Source organism: Ambystoma mexicanum, chromosome 1p, assembly GCF_040938575.1.
Source record: "Ambystoma mexicanum isolate Mex_15411 chromosome 1p, UKY_AmexF1_1, whole genome shotgun sequence".
Classification (NCBI taxonomy): Eukaryota; Metazoa; Chordata; class Amphibia; order Caudata; family Ambystomatidae; genus Ambystoma; species Ambystoma mexicanum.
In genome coordinates, this window is record NC_090921.1 from 532,303,072 (window position 1) to 532,323,872 (window position 20,801).

Sequence of the window (20,801 nt, forward strand, 5' to 3'; positions counted from 1 at the left end):
GAGCTTCGAGATAAAAGGGGCTAGGTCTCTAACTGCGTCCTTTATAATTTGGGCTGGGCAGTTGTCCCCTTTGCAGTTTGAAGGTTTCAGCGAGAGTATGATTTTGTCTGTCTCCGAGATAGACATTTTCTTAAAGCTAAAGGGTGGGGTGGTGCTGTCCAGTGTGATTAGAGGGGTTTACTGCTCATGTGTGAGCTGCTCCGGTAAGAGCAGTGCGGCTTTCTTTTTAGCTATTTTAAGTTGGAGAGAGGTGATTTTGTTTGCTAGAGCATTTTGTGTGTCGGTACACCAAGGCTTGTCCTTTGGAGTGTTGTCAGCCTGTGGTATTGGTGATTCTATTTCCCGAAGGATGGAGAACAGTTCCTTAGTGTCCGACTTCGCCTTAGTTATTCTGTCATTAAATATGTTCTTTTTTGTGCTAATTATTTCATTATTGTATAGTTTGGAGAAGTTTGTTAACTTGGCTTTATTCTCGTCTGTGGGCGAGTGGCGCCAGATTGAGTGAAGCTTTCTTTTTTGGAGTCTTAATTCTCTACGTTGGGGCGTGAACCAGGCATTAAGGTGAGATTTCTGTCTTCCTTTGAGTATTTTTATAGGTGCAATAGTGTCCAATGCCTTGATCATAGTGCTGTTGAAGACCTCCACTAGTAGGGTAGGGTCTGCATTACTAGCCAAGTTATTAATAGCAGGGAGAAGATGTGGGAGTAACCTTTCCACTGTAATGTCCTTTTTACTTCTAGTAAAAGTTGTGCAGCCATCACTATGGTTTTAGGGCAGAAGAAGTCAAGGGTAACAGTGGAGGTAATTAAATAGTGGTCAGTCCATGATTGCGGGTTGATGTTAGTAATAGTAGTATTGCAATTCAGGTTGGCAGTCCAATTTAAGGTCCTTCCTTTAATGTGGGTAGGGGTGATGACTTTTTGTGTCAGCCCATGATCCTTCAGTAGTGCAGCGACTGAATGGGCATGTTTGTCATCGATGTCATTAAAGCCGAGATTGAAATCTCCCAGCAGTAGGATTTGTGCATGGTCTTTGGTATTATTAGCTATGAGGCAGGTACGGTCATCCTCAAAGGTTCCTAGTGGTCCTGGCGGTCTGTATACCAAATGGATGGTAAGAGTATGGTTGTTGGGGAGGTGGAGTTTAGCTGTAAGTATCTCACAGGATTGGAACGATGGAGAAGGAGCAAGTCTGATGGGTAGATTAGTTTTAGAGATAATAGCTAATCCACTGCCTCTGGTGTTTGGTCTATCAGCTCTGAGTATCTGGTAACCATCTGGTACAGCTACCATAAGGGCAGGTCCTGCAGCCTCGCGCAGCCAGGTTTTGGTTATGGTGAGCAAGTCCAGGTTCTGATTGGATAGGGTGTCTCCAATATCAGCGGCATGGGTCAACAGCGATCTGGCATTGATAAGCGACCCTGATAGTGATATGGTGGTTTTGGGTTTGGTAAGGTTAGGTTTGGTAGTAAGAGGATATTTAGTTGCGGGTGTCTTGACTCTAAGGGGGGTTTTAGGCAATGTGGCAAGATGTGCAGGGGTCAAGTTATTAGTACTGTACTGCTGTGCACGTTTAGTAGGTAGTTCTGTGAATTAGGTAGCATTACGTATGGGGCATCTGCTGTTGTAATTAGTTTTGGATTCGTAGAGACGGGGCAGTCTTGATCTCAGTCTCAAGTTTCTGTCCTTAGGTGGGCATGTGGCCACAGAGGAAAGGGCCATTATGGCAAGGAGGCCTAATATGGGTTGGGTTATCTGAGTTCTCGGGATTTTGCTCATGATCATAGCCTTTACTGAGACAGGTTAACATGAGGTAGACTATTTGGATTGCTGCAGTAAGGCTATTTCTGGTAGAATAAGATAATCGTGGGGTAAGCTAATGTGCTTGCAAGTATGGGCATGTCTCACTATCGTCCGAGTAAACTAGGAAAAGATTCAAATAGGTTAAAATCACTTTCAGGAGTCGGCTAGTGTCGGTTAGGGGTTAGGCTAGCTTCACTGGGCAGTATGAACAGGTTCAAATGGTACTGGGCGTATGGCTGGAATCGCCTAGCAAAAAGGAGCAGGGAGCAAGGGTGCGAGGCAGGTGGGCAGGGAGTCATGCAGTATACTATCTAACATAGGTTAGGCAGGCATTAATCAGACAGGTATGGCTGCATTAGGGGGACATAGTTATAAGGATGTGCATTACAGGAATACAAATTACATGATGAGTGGCACACTCATCAGTGCAGGCAGAAGTACAGGGCATTTTATCATTTGCAGTGTGGCTAGTAGATAGTGTAGTTAGGCAACAACTAGGCAAGTGAGGCACATTCCATTCCGGACACAGCAATTTAAAATGCTAATGATGCAAACAGGTACAGTTGGTCATGACAATTAGGCGCAGGAAGATGACAGTTTGAATTGCTAATGGTTCAAATAGGGTACCGGCAACCTAGAGGTGGTTAAACGTGGTTGGGTACAGCCAATTAGGATTGCTAGATGGCAGCTAGTGGCATGAGCACAATCCGGGTGCAAGCAAGGAAGGAGGTTCCGAAGCATAGTTATGGGTGGCAAAAGGGCAGAGAGAAAGAATGCAGTCAGTTAGCAAGCAGATGGCAGCAAGACTATATGGATGGTGGTGCCGATGCAAATCTCATAGTAGACTTAAATCCATGCATACATTTTAAGCAATCAGTATACAAGCAGTAATATGAGTACCAAATTGAACAGCATATGATATTAATATGATTGTGATAGAAATGCACGTGTAGTGTTACGAGCGTCGAGATAGCCGCAGCCAGGTTAAAAAGGAATTGCACCGTGGTGCTTACCAGGCAGTTAGTGTACCAGCAGCAGAAATGTTGTTACTCCTAATATTCACGGTCCAAATGGGCAGCGTTCCTGGCCTCTGTCGTCTCTGGACAGGCTTGGGACAGGCGCCTTATACGAGGTGCCTTAGCGAAGGTGCCGGCTTCTGGCGTACGGGTCAGCTGGTAGGCTGGAAAAGGCAGCAGGCACCAATCAGCGATGCCGTAGAATTTTGAAAATTGTGGCAATTCAGCGGGACGCGCACAGCGCCATTAATGAGGGTCAAAGGCTGCGTGTGCTAAATGCACAAAGAGTGCAAGCAGGATGTGGCGCTGGTTGTAATTAATAGGAATAGTATGCCAAATAACTCAGGAATCGGGGCAAGCATACGTAGATAGATAAGGGAGATTTGCAGGTTGGCGTCAAATAATGCGAGATCTTGCGGTTATTTCCCAGTTTAGCCCGTTGGCTTACCTCAGGAGTCGACGGACTCCATACTGCTCCTGCAGCATAGATTGAAGAGGGGAGAGCTCCTGCTCGATCCCAGATGCGGCGCACTCCAGTGCGTTCAGAGGGGCTGATGAGAGAATGTGTTAGATATAGATGTTAGCGATAGATGTTAGAGGGGAGAGACATAAAAGGATGAGTAGAAGAGATGCTAGAAATGAGGGAAACATCTGGAGAAAAAAACACATATACTGAAAGCAAATAGGTCATTATGAGAAGAGGAAAGAGGATGACAGGAATTTGGAGAGAGTTGGGAGTTGGAAGACAGGTACCTTCAAAATAGGCTTGGAATGGTTGAAAACCTAGAGAGGGTGACAGGCTTAGACCCTCAGAAACACAGGCCTTGATGATCCATTCAAAGATAATCACTCGCAGTGCGATTCATAAAGAGGTGTAATCACTCGCAGTGCGATTCATAAAGAGGCGTATGGTCAGTATAACTTAAGGGAGATGACTGACCTAATGGTGATGCATAGAGCTACAGATACCCCTGTGTCGGCCATCATTGCAGACACAGAAAAAGTCTTTAACTGGCAAAGGTGGGTCTTTTCTGGAGTGCACGGTAGAGAAATTGGGGTTTAGGGTAAGTTCCATACGTTTTTTCAAGGTTGTATACAGTGGTGCTTCAGCAGAGTAGTGATGAATGTCAGATTATTGCACGTTTTCATGTAAAATCGGGGAACGAGACAGACATTTTGACCTGATGATGGAGCATTTGGCTGCCTTCATCTGTCAGGCTGAGAACTTTCTGACTATTGTAGCTAGCTTTGAAGAAGAAAGGATTTCATTGTAATCAGATCACTTAGTGCTTTTGGTCGTGCAGCCAGAGGTCACTTGTTCATTGCTACTGAGACCTCTAGAGGAAAAAGGGGGTGGGAGGAGGAAGGGCCACAAGATTAAATGAGCTAGAGAAATGCTTTGTAGAGCATGTAGAGCATGTAGAGTCTCTATAGAGTTACGCATGTATGTCAAATATTGTTCATAGTTATCTGCAATGCCCAAATAGGGGTATGCGGGTATTTAGGCTAAGGCTGAGGATAAATCAGCTACAGATACTAACAGTAATGGGTCCACAGATGGGCCTTCTTAAAAAAGACAGGTATTGTCGTTTGTGTCAAAATGCACTTAGCCCAGAGACTGCCAAACATATTTTCACTGAATTTAGGACATTGGGCCCAGAATATATGAAGTGGCTGGGACCATTTGTTCACAATTTGGAATACATAAAGGGTGATCATTTTTGGGCCTATTGTCTCAACACGGACAGCCAAAAAGTCAATATCGCTATGTATTATTTGTGTTTAACTATTAAAAAACGTTTAGATAGTGTAAAGTGCACTAATGGGTTGTCTGAACGAAATGGTTGGTAATTGCTGGTAAATTGCTGGTAAATGCTCGTTTTATTATTGTATAATAGATTGTACTTGTTTTAGTCTTTTACCGTTTTATTGTCATAATGGATCTGATCTGACTTGATTTGACATGGATTTGATTTACAATGTTTGTTATACTGTGTTTTTGATATACTGTGTTTTTATTGTATTGTGATTTTAGTGTAATTTTGTAAAGTTTCTTTGAAACTAAACAAATAAATAAATAATAATAAATGAGCTAGAGCAATGCTTTTCTCAATGAACCCCTGCTGTCACAAAAGGATTTTCAGGCTACAAAATGTTGAATGGGCTAGGGATTGCCTGGAATACTTCAGTAGGAGTTTAGTGAGGAATATGCTTACGCGGATGAGAGTGAGCTTGAAACAGATTATACAGAGGGCCGAAGAGTAAGTTAAAGCTGACTCGGTTGGGAAAGGTGAACTTGATCAATAGGTGTTTCCTTCCGAGCTTCCAATATTGCTGTAGCTCGTTTATGGTCCTTCTATTGTGGAAGCAACTCAAGCAAAACAGGCAGTTGCTCCATGAGTGCCTTTGCTGTTCCTGTAAGAGAGCAACAGTAATACGGTGTGTATGATGCCGGGCCTTGGTGCTTACCATCTTGTGTTCAACCTGCAGTCATTTATTGGTTAGGGGAAGTGAAACCAAGCAGCACACCCTTGAACAGGCACCGGATAGTTACTATCCCCTTAGCTCCCTACTGTCCATTGATAGGCTTCCAACTGGGTAGAACCTCCGCGTCACAGTGGCCGAGGCTCCATCTGCATGTAGACGCTTCCTTGTGGAGAAATCCAATCACAACCCATGACAGTCAGAAGCATTTTTGCCAGAACTGGTTACAAACTTGCTGAGACGGAACATCTGAAATATTCTATCATTTCTGACATTATTTCCTGCCAGGCACAGCTGGTGACTGGAGAGGTGTCCAGTGTGCTGTCCTTCAACACTTGGTGTCAAGTGCATGACTCTCTGGTGGTCAGTGTCTATTATCCTGACCTCGGGTGGGGGGAGAGACTTGTAATCTCAACAAGGAATGATAGGGTCCAAATGCTGGCTTGATAGCACAGCTTGGAGGCTGATCTGCCTCTCCATTCATGATTCAAAAGTGGAAATAAAGCTGAGGCTATGACAAAGTGTTTTGGGGTATTTTTGAGCCCAGAAAGCATGGCAAACTTGGGTTTGGTGCCGTCCGACCTATTCTAGGTTTGGGGTATGGTCTCAAGTGTACTGTTACATCTGTATTTGCAGTGTATAATGATCAGATCCTTTTAGGTAGAGGTGTCCAAAAAGGAGCAGGGATGTATGATTCTGGATGTCCATGTTGACTGCCTCCTACCAGAAGTACTCTTACACCATTTGGATGACAACTGCAAATGTAGCGTGCCACAAATATTAATGTTTGTGTGTACACTTACTCTGAGAAAGACTTTGATTTTGCGATATGAAAGCCATGTCAGTAACCTACGGTTAGGATTGGCTACTCGAGGCTAAACTACTAAGGAGATTGAGAAGTGCCAAAGAAAAAGAGGTTTTAGATAATGCATGCATGGTTCTGGAAGTCAATGACTCCTTCATCTTACAATCGTATAAAGAAGGGAACCCCCCTAGTCTATTCTGTTAGCGGTATATTAAGACTAAATTATTGAGAACAACAAAGTAAACGTCCTCATTTCTCTAGAACATCCCACTGATAATCACCAGAGCTATAGAAGATGTATCAAAAATATTTTTATTAAATCATTATATAAAAAATATCTAAAAAGTGAGAACATATTTGTTAAGAGACAAGAACAAAGTGCACATAATAATAGTTAATTTACTAGTATAATTAATAGTTAATCACACACCGATGTCACTGTGACTTCGGGTTTTAACACTTGAGAAATTGTGATGACATATACAAGTGAAATATTAATCCCTCGCCGGGTTTCAAAAACAATTAAGAAAACACATATAGCTAGTACTATTTGTTACTAGTATTTTGCCTCGACATGTTTCAGTTCTGTACATTCATTATAGAACTTTCTTCAGGAGGAACTTGATTTTACTATGTCACTTCGACCTTGACAATGACTTCTTAAGAACAATAAAAGAAGATAATCTTGGTCCTGGTGTTTGCAGGTTGATATGCTGGTGGGAGGAGAAAGGGGACAAACAAACATGGAGCAAAATTAGCCTCTGCCAGACAGCAAATGACAGCAAATGACATGTGGAGAAAGCCAGATCCTCCAAGTGAAGATTGCATTGTGTTTCAATGATGCCAGGGGCCCTCCCAGGTGAACGGCAGGGATGGCAATGCGAGACCAAGCCTGTATTACTAACCTTGACACGTGAATTGGAAATAGCAAAACAAGAAAGAAGCGCACACAGCCGGTGAGTTGGAAAGTGACCTGAGAGACCGGTGTGTGTTAAACCGAATGAAGTATTCTGATTCCTTCCGAAAAGCGCAACTCTCTTGGTACGACTCTGAGCTGGCTGCCCTTAAACGAAAGTGCAGAGTAGCGGAACGGAAATGGGGATCTTCAGGGGCACCATCTGACAAACTGGCCTGCCGCCTTCTTCAAAGGCAATATAGACTCTGCATCCGCTACAAGAAAAGAGTCTATATTCAAGCCCGCATCTCAGCAACATCTAACAACACGGCTGAACTCTTTAAAGTCTTCAAGGAATTGGCCAATCCAACTACAGCCTCGTCCTCTACTGCACCCATCCAGGCCCTTTGCTCGGCTTTGGCTGCACATTTCACTACTAAAACGCATGACATCCTGTCCTCTCTCTCCCCCACACCTTTGCCTGTACCCACATCTCTTGGGCCCCCATAGGCCAACACCCCCCCTCCTCTGCTTCCTCTCCCCGGTCACACCTGAGGAGGTCTCTCGACAAGTCCGGTCCATGAAAGCCTCCTCCAAACAGGTTGACCCATGCCCTCCCAAACCATGAAGGACAACATTGATTCTCTTGCTGACCTCTGCAACCTCTCATTCGCCAATGGAGGTGCCCCCACTTCTCTTAAGCACTCTATTGTGCACCCTATGCTCAAATTACCCTTTGCTAACCCTTCTATCCCGGCAAACTATTACCCAATCTCTATCAATCCTTTCCTGGACAAACTCCTTGAGAAATTAGCTATCTCTCAGCTTACCCTCTGCACTGAATCTCTTGGTTGTCTCCATGACCATCAGTCTGGCTTTAGAGCATCCAGAGGCATGGAAACTGCTCTTGTGAACACCCGTGAAGACCTGCTCTCAAATCTTGACTCTAACTGTCCTACTGTTCCCATTCTTCTCGATCTCTCTTTTACCTTCGACACGGTAAACCACAACATCCTGATCTCCCGTCTCTGTGTCACTCTGGGCATCACAGATCTGGCCCTGGTATGGCCTTTCCCTCTGAGCGTCCTTCCTAGGTGGAACTTAGGTCCTTTCTCTCCTCTAAAAATCTCTCTACTCGTGGTGTCCCCCAGGGATCTAACCTATGCCCTTCGTTCTTCAATGTCTACATGGCCCATCTGGCACACAGGATCTCTACCTTCAACTCAAACTTTCAGTGTTATGCGGATGACACACAGCTCTCTTTCCGGCTAACCTCGGCCTCTTCCTCCTTCTTGCTCATTCCTGACTGTCTGTCCGCAATTCAGTCTTGGTGTGCTGCTAATGATCTCTGCCTCAATGCTATTAAGACAGAGATCGTCCTCATTGAGAACCCTGCTTCTGCTTACCCAATTTCTCACTGGCCAGCCTCCCTTGGCCCTGCCTCCTCCCACCTGCTGGTGAGGCAAATAATCTGGGGATCATTTACGACTCCACTCTCTCCTTCTCTTCTCACATCTCGGACATCTCCAAAAAGTCCCACTACCAGCTGCACCTCCTCAGAGGTATTCTACCTTTCCTCACTTTCTCCCAAATGCTTGCCATCTTTATCCTGGTTCTCTCTAGGCTTGACTACTGCAACAGCATCTTCCTCAATCTTCCTACTTCTACTCTCCATGCACTACAACTGTTCCAGAACAGAACCACAAGACTTATCCTTGGCCTCAAGTACAGGGCAGTATCTCTCTGGCGCTTAAATCCCTCCACTGGCTCCCTGAGGCTGCTAGGATCAAGTTCAAGACCCTCTGCATAGTCTACAAGGCTTTCTGGGGCTGGGGCCTGCACTATCTGCAACGCTCTCTTCCTAAATACTCTCCTTATAGAGCCCCCTGCTCGTTCTTCTAATCTTTGCGGGTGAGCCATTTTTCCAAGCAGAGATTTGGGGGTAGGTCTGTATCCAATGCAGGTGCCTCCCTCTGGAACAGCCTCCCTGCCTCTCTCTGCCTTGAGCCGGAGCTCCTTAGGTTCTGGGAACTCCTCAAGACCGTCCTCTTCTCTTCCTCTTTCTCTCTCCCTCTCCCCTGCTAACCTCCTCTCTTGTTCTCTCCTGCCTCACTCCTCATTCTCTTCCCTAACTCTGTTCAGCTTTTGATGACTGGTCGCCTAGTTCACCTTCAGAGCCTCACAGGTCCCAGGCTCCCCCGCCAGTCTTTACACTTGCCTCCGGGCCTCTGCACTACGTTCAGCACTGCGGCCCTTTCAGCATACCTTCCATGAGAAGGGTGACCTCTCTGCACTTAAACCAGGGCCCTGCTGGACTGGGTGCACTTGTTCCCCCCCCCCCTCCCTCACACTTCCGTCTGCACACTTGCATGACCTGAATTTATTAGGCCTGGTAAATTCAGTCCTGTCCCCCTTTGTCTCCCCTCCCTCGTTTTGTTGCACCTGGAATACTTCATGCACTTGCACTAGGAGAAATGCCGCCAGACCTTGTACGCTAGTTACTTTTTTGTTAGATCATTCAGAAACATCAAGGCCTTAGAATGACTACTGTATTCCCTTGCTTCCTTCCCACCTTGAAGCGTTTTAAAGCACTTCACTTGTGTATTAGTGCTGTACAAATAAACAATTACAATTACAAATTAGCAAAGTTAGCATGTCCACCCTAGAACTATGAAAGTTAGCATGTCCACTCCTAGACGGAATTTGCGAAATTTAGCATGTCCACTCTAGAACTGTGAAAGTTAGCATGTCCACTCTAGAACTGTGAAAGTTAGCATGTCCACCCTAGAACTGTGAAAGTTAGCATGTCCACTCCTAGACGGAATTGTGAAAGTTAGCATGTCCACCCTAGAACTGTGTAAGTTAGCATGTCCACTCTATAACTGTGAAAGTTAGCATGTCCACTCCTAGACGGAATTTGCGAAAGTTAGCATGTCCACTCTAGAACTGTGAAAGTTAGCTGTCCACCCTAGAACTGTGAAAGTTAGCATGTCCACTCCTAGACGGAATTGTGAAAGTAAGCATGTCCACTCCTAGACGGAATTGTGAAAGTTAGCATGTCCACTCTAGAACTGTGAAAGTTAGCATGTCCACTCCTAGACGGAATTTGCGAAAGTTAGCATGTCCACTCTAGAACTGTGAAAGTTAACATGTCCACCCTAGAACTGTGAAAGTTAGCATGTCCACTCCTAGACGGAATTGTGAAAGTAAGCATGTCCACTCCTAGACGGAATTGTGAAAGTTAGCATGTCCACTCTAGAACTGTGAAAGTTAGCATGTCCACTCCTAGACGGAATTTGCGAAAGTTAGCATGTCCACTCTAGAACTGTGAAAATTAGCATGTCCACCCTAGAACTGTGAAAGTTAGCATGTCCACTCCTAGACGGAATTGTGAAAGTTAGCATGTCCACTCCTAGACGGAATTGTGAAAGTTAGCATGTCCACTCTAGAACTGTGAAAGTTAGCATGTCCACTCCTAGACGGAACTGTGAAAGTTAGCATGTCCACTCTAGAACTGTGAAAGTTAGCATGTCCACTCCTAGACGGAATTGTGAAAGTTAGCATGTCCACTCCTAGACGGAACTATGAAAGTTAGCATGTCCACTCTAGAACTGTGAAAGTTAGCATGCCCACTCCTAGACGGAATTGGGAAAGTTAGCATGCCCACTCCTAGACGGAACTGCGAAAGTTAGCATGTCCACTCTTAGATGGAATTGTGAAAGTTAGCATGTGAAAGTTGCATTTAGAAAGTGTGCCCTACAGCCTCTCCGTCAAGCTTAGAAATGTGCCCAATAGCCTCTCTGGTAAATTGAATTTAGATGTGTGCCCAAGATCCTCTGTGAAAGATGCATTTAGAAGTGAGCCCAATAGCCACTCTGTGAAAATTGCATTCAGTAGTGTGCCCAATAGACACTCTGGAAAACTGCATTTAGAAATGTACCCAATAGACACTCTGGAATGCTCCATTAGAAGTGTGCCCAATAACCTCGCTGTGAATTTAGTAGTGTTCCCAATAACCACTCTGTGAAAGTTGCTTTCAGAAGTGTGCCCAACAACCCCTCTGTGAATTTAGAGGTGTACCCATTAGCCACAATGAGAGTTACATCTAGAGGTGTGCCCAATAGCCTGTCTGGTAAATTGAATTTAGAAAGTTCCTAATAGCCTCGCTGGAAAACTGAATTCAAAAGTATCCCCAATAGCCTCGCAGGAAAATGAAGTTAATAGTGCGCCCAGTAGCCTCTCAGTGGAAAATTGAATTTAGATATGGGCCCAATATCCTCTGTGAAAGCGGCATTTAGAAATGTGCCCATTAGCCACGCTGTGAAAGCTGCATTTAGAAGTGCTACCAATAGCATCTGTGAAAATTGATTATAGAAGTGCATCCAATAAACACCCTGGAAAGTCTCAAGTAGAAGTTTGCCCAATAGCCTCTCTGGAAAATTGAACATAGAAATGTAGCCCAGTAGACGCTCTGTGAAAATTTGCATTTAGAAGTGTACCCAATAGCCTCCGCGAATGTTACACTTAGAAGTGTGCCTAATAGCCTCGCTGATAAACTGAATTTAGAAATGTTCCCAATAGCCTCTGTATGGAAAATTGTACTTAGAAGTTCGCCCGGTAGCCTCTCTGGGAAAGTGATTTTAGAAGTTTGCACATTGAAAGAGCATATAACCATTCTTACCACACCCCACGCTTACTCTCTCCTTTACATCACCACTCAACTAGAACACAGAGATACTATGACACCATTCGGTATAACTGTTCCCATACGAACATCCACCGCTTACTCCACATCATTCTATGTAAACACTGCTGGTCTCACACCCCCAGCCAGGCGTTTTCCTCAGGCCTAACGCAGCCACATCCGTTCCGGATAAATCCTGCCAGAACGAACACATTCTCCTGATCTCTCAACCACCACACCTACCAATAAGAATCAGCTATTACATGTATACCGCACGAGCTGCACACATATCCGGTGCACACACGCACCTTTTGACTCTCCCTACTCTCTCTACTGATCTGAACTTCGGTTCCCAAGGGCGTTCAACCTACCAGCGCCTTCAGACCATACCAATGGTATATAAGGCGCTATATAAGTGCAAAATAACAATAGCAATAACATTATATCACAAGTGAAGGCTGCACGCGTGTGGAAGAGACGCAAAGAAAGGCAGATCTGTGAATGAACTATGAAGTAAAAGGCAGCTGTGAGATCAGGAGTGGTCTGGCGAAAGGAAGTAGCCCATTCGAAAGTCTCAGTAAAAGGTATATGGTTTGATGCTTTAAAGCAAAAAAAACAGCAAAAGTGAATTAAGCGAGGGTAAATGTGAACTTTGAGCCACAGTGGTCCTGCGGTGGTCTGTAAAGAGAGCCGCGCACATTCAAAGGTCTTTGACATCTGAAAGGAGACCGAGCCCAACAGAGTGAGACCAGAAGTACAATAAGCTTGAGGAAGAGAGCCCCCCAGCAAATTTCTGTTGAACTGTGATGTGAGAGGTCGGAGCCCGGCAGAGAGGGACCTACGTGAGCTGTGTGCTGTATGGTCTCACCTTTGTGAACTTTATGTTGGAATACAATTTTGAAAGTAAAGAAAGAGACTTTAATGTGGAAGGCCAGGCGGGCCTCAATCCGCGGTTTGGCATTGCTTAGAGTGACAGAAACCGAGCCAGAGTGTATCATCATGCCTGGAAGGACAGCCTTACTCTGTGAGGTTTAACGTGAGGAGGAGAGCTGGTTCAACTACTTTTATTCTTTTGAACACTGATTTTTCCTTTGTATACATTTCTCCATTTTTCCATTTTTTATACAAGAGATAGGGCAGGCATTAGGTTTTGTTAGCATATGCCATTTTTTTATCGTTTGATGGTCGAGACTACTCCCATTTTAGTTATAGGGCAAAATAGGAGTTTCTACGACCCCAACATTTTCAATAAAGGTTTCACAAATTGGATCCATTGTGTCAGTGTCATACTTGTGATACCATGCCTTCCCTGCATCAGATAGTAACAATCTTTTTTCAGGTACACCATCTACATAGGATTCCACACACATTCCCTTCACCGTCTGAAGAACACACTGGGGACAGCTCTTAAAAGATCTAAATGTAGATTTCCCTAGTTTAACCTGGCCTATATTTGTAAACTGAGTAGTCATAAAACGAAAAAGGAATGATATAATGACCAGCCATTCCAAAAGAAGAGGCTCCTAAAACATAGTACATTTTCAGCACTAATCACCAAATCTAAATTATTGCATTTCTTGCGTGTAGTCTTGCTGGAATTTCAAATATATCATTTCAAATGTTGAGTCTCTCTCAGGCAAATCAAAATCCCTTAGTAAAACATCATACGAGTTAGGTAAAACAATATCTGCCATAAAATCAGAGAATTGTTGTAGAGAAGTACTATCATAACGAGAAGCACTGGAAAAAACAATGGGCCTCATTGCGGGTTTGGTAGTAGTTTGGCAGGAATTCTGTCGAACTAGTGCCAAACTTGATACTGTTACCACCACTTGGCCCCACAGAGTTACCACAGGATTACAATTGGTGGTAATTCCCCAATTTTGACATGCAAAGGACTCCATGGGGATTTTTGGAGGATTTTTTACCAAAAACATTACTGCACAGTAAAATCACACAATTATTTTTGAGGTAACAGCTGGAGGTGAAACCGACACTTTATCTCCAAAAATCAGAAAATTTAAAGTGCTGTAATTCTGCCGGTGGTCAATCTGCCAAAAATCATAATTCGGAAGTGCAGGAAAAATTGTGGTAATCCTGTAAATGCCAAAAAAGAGGCTGTAACAGAATTACCACTACTTTTTTCCCACACTGCGAACTTGTAATGGGGCCGGATTTTGGCAGTTGTGTAGAACACGATAATAAAGTAGAGGTGTATAAGTGATCACTTTATAGCAATATCAATTTCCTATTAAACCTATAAATAACAGCAACATCCACTCCTTTTTCCCCATTCTGTCAATATATAACAACCCAAGCCCATCTGCAACCAGTTCCCATAAACAAGGAGCTGAACTTAGTAGGAGCTCTGGTTCCCTGCAGGTGTTGGAATAGTTGGTAACTCACCGAAGGCCTTCTTGGGCTGAACCAAACGCAGGGTGAACGTCTCAGACTTGGGCAGCTCCCGCAGCATCCTGGCCACCTCGTAGTGCCGGCATCCCACAATTGTCTGGTCATTAATGGCCTCAATGTTGTCACCCACACACACAGTCTGGAGATGATCAATGAGGCTTCCTTCCTTTATTCTCTGATGTGGGGAGATGCAATGGAAACAAGAGCAGGAGATTAACAGGTGGGATATTCAGACCTCCACAAGTACTAACCTTCACCTAACCCTACACACTCAGTGGCCAAAGGAGAGGGTGTTGCAATGGGAAGAAGAACCAGAAATTAAAAGGTTGGGTTGTATAAACTTCATCCCAATACCTACAGGTAAAGTGGAGCGATGGCAACAAGGGCAGGCCATGAACAGAGATTAAACCCCAGCAGTTCATCACCAATTAATCCAATTAATCCAATAGGGAAACAGGCACATACAAGGTATATTTACATAGAGCTTAGCAGAAATCAGCCAGGAAAACAGCACAGTATCCCCGTCCCAAAATGTTGTCCTCCAAGCCCAGAAATACCAGGAATTTTTATAAGGTTCTACACAATGAGCTTCATACATAAAAGTCAGTATAATACATTTAGTCTGTTACATTAAAAATAGGCTTCCTAACGGTACATCCTGGGGGCGTGGCTTTACAGGACCATCTGAGCTTGATATAATACTGGTCAGCCCAGCCACATGACCACCTCCTCTGGAGGAGCTTTCTATTACACCTAGCAGTACAAAACCTCAGACTCAGCATTCACGTGACTGGCGTTCAGGCTCTCAGACGGCTAAGCTCACCTTCATGACATAATGCAGGGCATATAGGTGGAAGTACGTGTGCCTCAGACTGTGGCTTACCTCATATTTGCCCTGCCTTATGGGCACTTGTGCACCTGCTAACCTGTCACTATACATTCTGTGCCACCCCTCGTAGCATGGCTGTGGCTATTACGTTATAGCTACAAAGATGGCTGCTGCCTGTCACAGTCCAAGGCTCATGTACATCCATGGACCTGAAGTAAAATGCCATAGATTTCCACAAGCGTTAGGACACAGAGTCCTCCCCCAGCATGTACCATTGCTACAATGTCCCGCCAAAGTAGAGGCAGATGAGATGGAGATATGAACACGACATGGGCAGAAGGAGGGAACTCTGGCCTGGTGAAGACAAACTATCTTCTCGCCAGTAGCCTTAGCCAACAAGCATTCAGAATCCTTTGGAAAGAATGTCAGAATTCTCACACCTACACGAGTTAGAATACAAGTAAGGTGATGAACAGACAAGTCACTCATACTACCAGCTCCCCAGAATAACACGCATGGCCATAGCGGAGGCAGATCACATGGGAAACAGTGCAGTAGGAGACCTGTAGAATGAATAACGTAACCTCAGCATGCCACAATGCTAGATCAAGCTTGCAGAACAGGACCTATGCTGTGCAGTGGGGGTAGGAGCAAAGTTTCACACACCGGCTGCCTGAACAGAGAAGGCCCTACCCCTAGGCAGGTCTTCCGGAAACCTGGAACAACTCAATGGATAAATGACTCTGTGTCCAAAGTTCTCATTCTCTCTCACATAAGGTGAGTATAGGAGTAGTGGGTTGACAACCAAGGGCACACTTTGACCTCATGGTGTATGTGTTGTGAGAGCGGTATCTATTGGACGTGGAGGACACATATGTGTTATGCCAAGCTCTTGCACACTAGTTCCTCCAGTCAGTAGGCCCAGGTTTTACAATCTGTTTGTTTCTCTGTGGGCCTTACACAGTGGGACATTTAGCTAAACCATCTCGTCTCTGAAGCTGGCAATTCCTTACTGTTGGGGGGCCAGGAGCGGTTAGTGGAATGTGGCAAATTGATTAGTCAAAGGACATGGGATTTGCACTTGGCAACTAAACCTGTTGAATACTCTTCTTTGCCCAATGGGCATTGACCTCTTGGTCAAAAGACAGAAGAGGCCCTACTGGGCACAGTATCTGTGAAAGACAGGCAAAGCCAGAGCCTGCTTTTTAGGCAAGCCCCCTACATGCCAAGAAAGTAAAAATGGATGGGTTGTATTTTCATATCTTGAGTAGCACTAGCGCTCAAACCAAAACGGTCATACCCCCCAGAGCAGTTGTCATTTCGGGAACTGATGGCAGTTCTCAGGCAGCCCCACAGCTTGCACCCACTGGTCCTTGCTGCGCATAGTGTACGATGTACTGAGGAGAGATGCAGAGGGAGAGAGAGACAGAGAGAGAGAGAGAGAGAGAGAGAGAGAGAGAGAAACGAACGAACTGAGGAAGATTGAGAGACAGTGAACATTGGATCCGTCGTCATTCAGTGGGGCTGGGCATGAAGGGTAGCTAAAGGTGGAAGAAAGGTGAGAGAACCAGGTCCCCTTACTTTCATGGGCACAATTGAGAAATCTCTCTTGCAATGGACTGCCATTGGGCGGCTGAACAGCAGCGAAAAGTGTTATTCAAGCAAGTAACACTACACAGCATAATAAGTCATGCAGATCCTAAAAGATCAAATTGAGCCTAACACCTGCGGTTGGCAGTGAAAGGCGGGGCTATGATTCTGACACACATTATGAACTATGTATGAGGATGAAACTATGCAGTGACTCACTGTAGATTACCAACCAATGAAGAGTCATGAGTGGTAGGGTCCTTCCTCTTGACATTAGTCAGTGATACTAATCATTATCCCAAATCCTCAACCAAAATGTCAGAAGGCAAGCCAGAGTCAAAGGTGGAATATTTACAGGCAAAACACTCCTTACCAAGCATCATCCTCACATCCCTGACCAGAGAGGATGCAAAATGAACAGTACCTGACTCTGTACGAGGGTTTAAATATAATTTCAGATGGCCCAATATCAAAACAACAAAACACGCCCTCTCACATTAGAACACCTTCTCCGGTAATGTGCTGTTGAGCTGCGTATGTGGTGCTCAAGGGCTCACCAATGCAGAACTCTACTGTTAGTGTCTGCTCGTCCAGGTGTTCCACACTGGCTAGTCTACTATTCAAAGTGTTTGTCTAATAGTCGTGTTAAGGTGATCTGACATGAGCTCCAGAACATCTGAGAACATCAAAGTGATGGTCTGTAAGTAAATGTTGGAGTTGGGGTTGGTCAAGGAGGTCCACTGTATTGTCTACTATTAAACACTTCTTGATTTCAAAGCACTGTGACCTGTGGTTCACATTCCAGATGTTTGAATAACATAACTGGCAACAAGCCTCCAGACCACCAATGAAAAAGGAAGAAAGTGGGTACAACAGCAGACCCTCAAACGGAGGTCAGACTGTGAGTGACAACTTTCGTATGTATGTCATGGCGCAAGTGTTACATAGCACCATGCCCTCTGAGAAAAATTGTGCGCCGCCACTGTGTCATCCATGTATCTGCAGGACTAGCATAAAATATGCCCCACTTAGAAAAAACACCAATTTCCTGACACAAGAAGCGCAAGGCAACTCAAATTCGGGCATATGCATGCACCGGCAACAGAGTCCCTGCAAATATGTGCTTGGGCACACGGTTGGTAAACTCATGCCCTGTGTCTGTATGCCCATATGCGCCAGCTTAATAGACATGTATGTTGGGTTTTACATAGCACAAACCTAGCTATGGAGCAGTGCAGCAATGTACAACAAGGGGATACAGCAACAGGGTGCAATAATATGGATACGAGTATAAGCTTAGAGTATTAAGGACACACTTGGAAGAACCTGGAGAGAGGAAATACACATTGCTACGGGCCAGGAATAGATACAGGTGAGGAAGAGAAAGAGACAGACATAGAGCTGATCTCAGAGAATAGGCCCGTAAATCAGTGGAACGAGTAGAATAGACAAATGAGTATCGACAAGAAATGTCATGTTCTTCTTGTTTTTAATTTTGACAGCACATTTGGTGTGTGAAGCGGTGATGTGCCGGGAATTGGTTTCGAGTGTATTGAACTGAAAAAGATCTGCTAGAAAAGGGATTGGTCAGTGTCGACTATCAGTGGCCCACCCATACATAAGAATTAGCCGCGATTGAATTAGCAAGTATGCACTCGTGCTGGTTGGAAAATACATGAATGTGAAAAAAATAGGATGAGGGCATAGTTATGTTAATGGGTCGCCAAACCTAAAAACCCACAGGTGAGAAAAAGGAATCTACACCATATCGTCAGAGCTAACCTCTGATTGTACACAGAATAGATTGGGAGAAGAGATCCTGCAATAAATACGGGTCTTTGGTAAATGTGATAGTGAGTATACAACTATGTATTTTTACGATCAAGATCCAGATGTTTGAGCTGGAAACATTGGGTATGGGTTAACCCAGTTTCCTTCGTTTGCAGGCTAAGTCATAAGACATTGGTCGACTCAGAAGGCCTGTTGGGGATTCATCCATAACATTTGTACCTCCTCCATGAGCAAAATGTGGAGATGAGTCAGATGAGCGTAATTACTTGTGAGAGTTACTAGATGACACAATAATAGTGATATTTGAATAAGTGAGGATGACAAGGAGAAAAACTGATGACAATGGGTTTTATTGTTTTAATAGATGGTGTGGCTCACCCCAGTGTATCTGAAGCAAGACACAATTGGTACTTCGCTTTTTGTCCTTATGAAGGTTGTGTTAATAAAAGGGCACGATCTGTGATGTCCTGCTTAGACAACCGAAACACGTGTCGATCTATAAATCTGTTGGAATGTTGATGCACAGATATATTCACCTGTAATAAAGAAAAGGAAAAACACTGTGTGAATTAACCATTGTGGATAATGATATGTGTTACATTTTCATGTTGTAAAACCAATATAGTTTGACAAGAGGGGAGTATGAGTGTGAGTGAGTGATGGGATAATGGAATGTGAGCAGTAAATTGTGAGATATATAGATGAAATATGTTATTTTTGTATAATCTTTGTAATAACATTATATTTTTTGAAGTCAAAAGGTGAGTAAGAGTACATCGTCATCCTCCATCCACTGGTCCATTGTGTTATATTTTTTGTATTCGTGCCTGAAGGACCAGGGATATAATTCAGGTACCCCTTATATTTTTGAAACGGCAGAGAAGGATACAGACAAGCTGTTTCCGGGGCAATGGAGACGCAAGCATGTACACAGGGGGACACATGCAAGCTGCCTCTAAGGAAACACATGCAAGCTGGTAAAGGCAACAGCAATGTGCAGATGAGCTGTCTGAATATAAAGGAAAAGCCAACCGTGTCATAGAGCGCAGGAACCAATGTTAGTGATGTGGATGTAAAACACACACATAAATAGCAAGGGGCTGCCCAGCATGTGGAAGGCAATGCTCATCGTTAAGCAGAATTAGCTCTTTTGCCCATACCTGACTTCACGCAGGCAGACCAGTGAAGGAAGTAATGTTGCTCTGGCTGAAAAAGGGGAAGAAACTGGGGTAGAAGACAGACTACGCAAAATGATGCTCTTGGTTGATGACCAAGGCTCAGCTGAGTTCAGTGGCAGAAGTCGGGATTGCAGGGCCCAAAGTGAACCTCTTGGTGGTTTCAGGATCCTTATAAAAGGAGATCCTACTCAGAGTTTCAAAACAAGTCTAAACTGTGTGCCCTTGGACCAATAACATCTCCGTCTTACATCATCGACATTGTTAGGTATTTCAAGTAGCAATGCAGCACAAAGCAAGGTCTACTGTGTCTGTAGTGTATATCCCAAGCAAGAAAGTGCCACTTCTGAGTTGGAAACACTGAGTGGAGTTTACAGTTACATTTAGCTGAGGGGAAAAACAACTGCATGTCATTGTGGTGTCAAGAGGCTCAGCAGGAAAATTGCAAAAAGGACGTCAGTATGCGTCCCAATGGCATCAGTGACAAATGAGGAAAATGCAAGGATTCAAAACCAGGATAATCCTGAAACAGAATGCTAGCCCCACAAAGCAGATGGTCTATGAAGTAGCAATCAGACTCTATGACAAGCTAGAGGATCATCTCAACAAAATGGGGCAGGGCGGCATCATGCAGACTGTAGAGTCATCTACATTGATGGCACCCATTATCTTTGCAAGCAAGTAAGACTAGGACGATTCAGCTGTGTGTGGATTTGCGAAGACTGAACAACAGCATTTTGCAGGAGGTGCATCCCTTACCTAACATCAAAGATACAGGGTGCATGATAAATGGAGGTACTGTATTTGCTGCCATACACCTGAAACTGACTTGCTATCAAGTGGAGCACACAGATGACTATAAGGGGGGAAACGGCATTCATAGCCCCTTTTGGTGTTTACCAAATCCTGGTATATGCCCTGTGAACTGGCTTTCACTGCAACAATATTGTAAAGGATGATATCAAAGGAAAGAATCAAGTAATAGTCTCCCAGGATGACATCCTGATCATTGCGGATTCATCATTGCACACGATATTGCACTAAAACAAGCCTTGGATATCCTGCAAAAACTGGTGTAACCATGGGAAATTAAGAGCGCTTTTCATTGAAGTAGAGTGTATGGGTCTAGCTTAATAGTGAAGGCAGACAACCCAAAATGGATTTGGCTGAGGCTGTGGAACATGCACTTATGCCAACATACAACAAAGAATGCTTTTACTTCACAGGGTCTGGGACCAGACGAATAAAATTATTCTGTGATTGAGGAACCGGAGGAAGAGGAGGAAGTGACGGCCCCTGTACTCCATCTGCAGTGCAA

At 44.3% G+C, this 20,801-nt stretch overlaps 1 protein-coding gene across 1 annotated transcript in view; it reads right to left on the reverse strand.

The window, feature by feature from the left end:
• Nucleotides 1-20,801, reverse strand: part of GIPC3 (GIPC PDZ domain containing family member 3) — a 353,263-nt gene that overhangs the window by 227,148 nt on the left and 105,314 nt on the right. Inside the window, exon 3 of the mRNA XM_069649438.1 lies at nt 14,093-14,273. Coding sequence (XP_069505539.1) covers nt 14,093-14,273 — 181 coding nt within the window. The remainder of the gene's footprint in view (nt 1-14,092; nt 14,274-20,801) is intronic.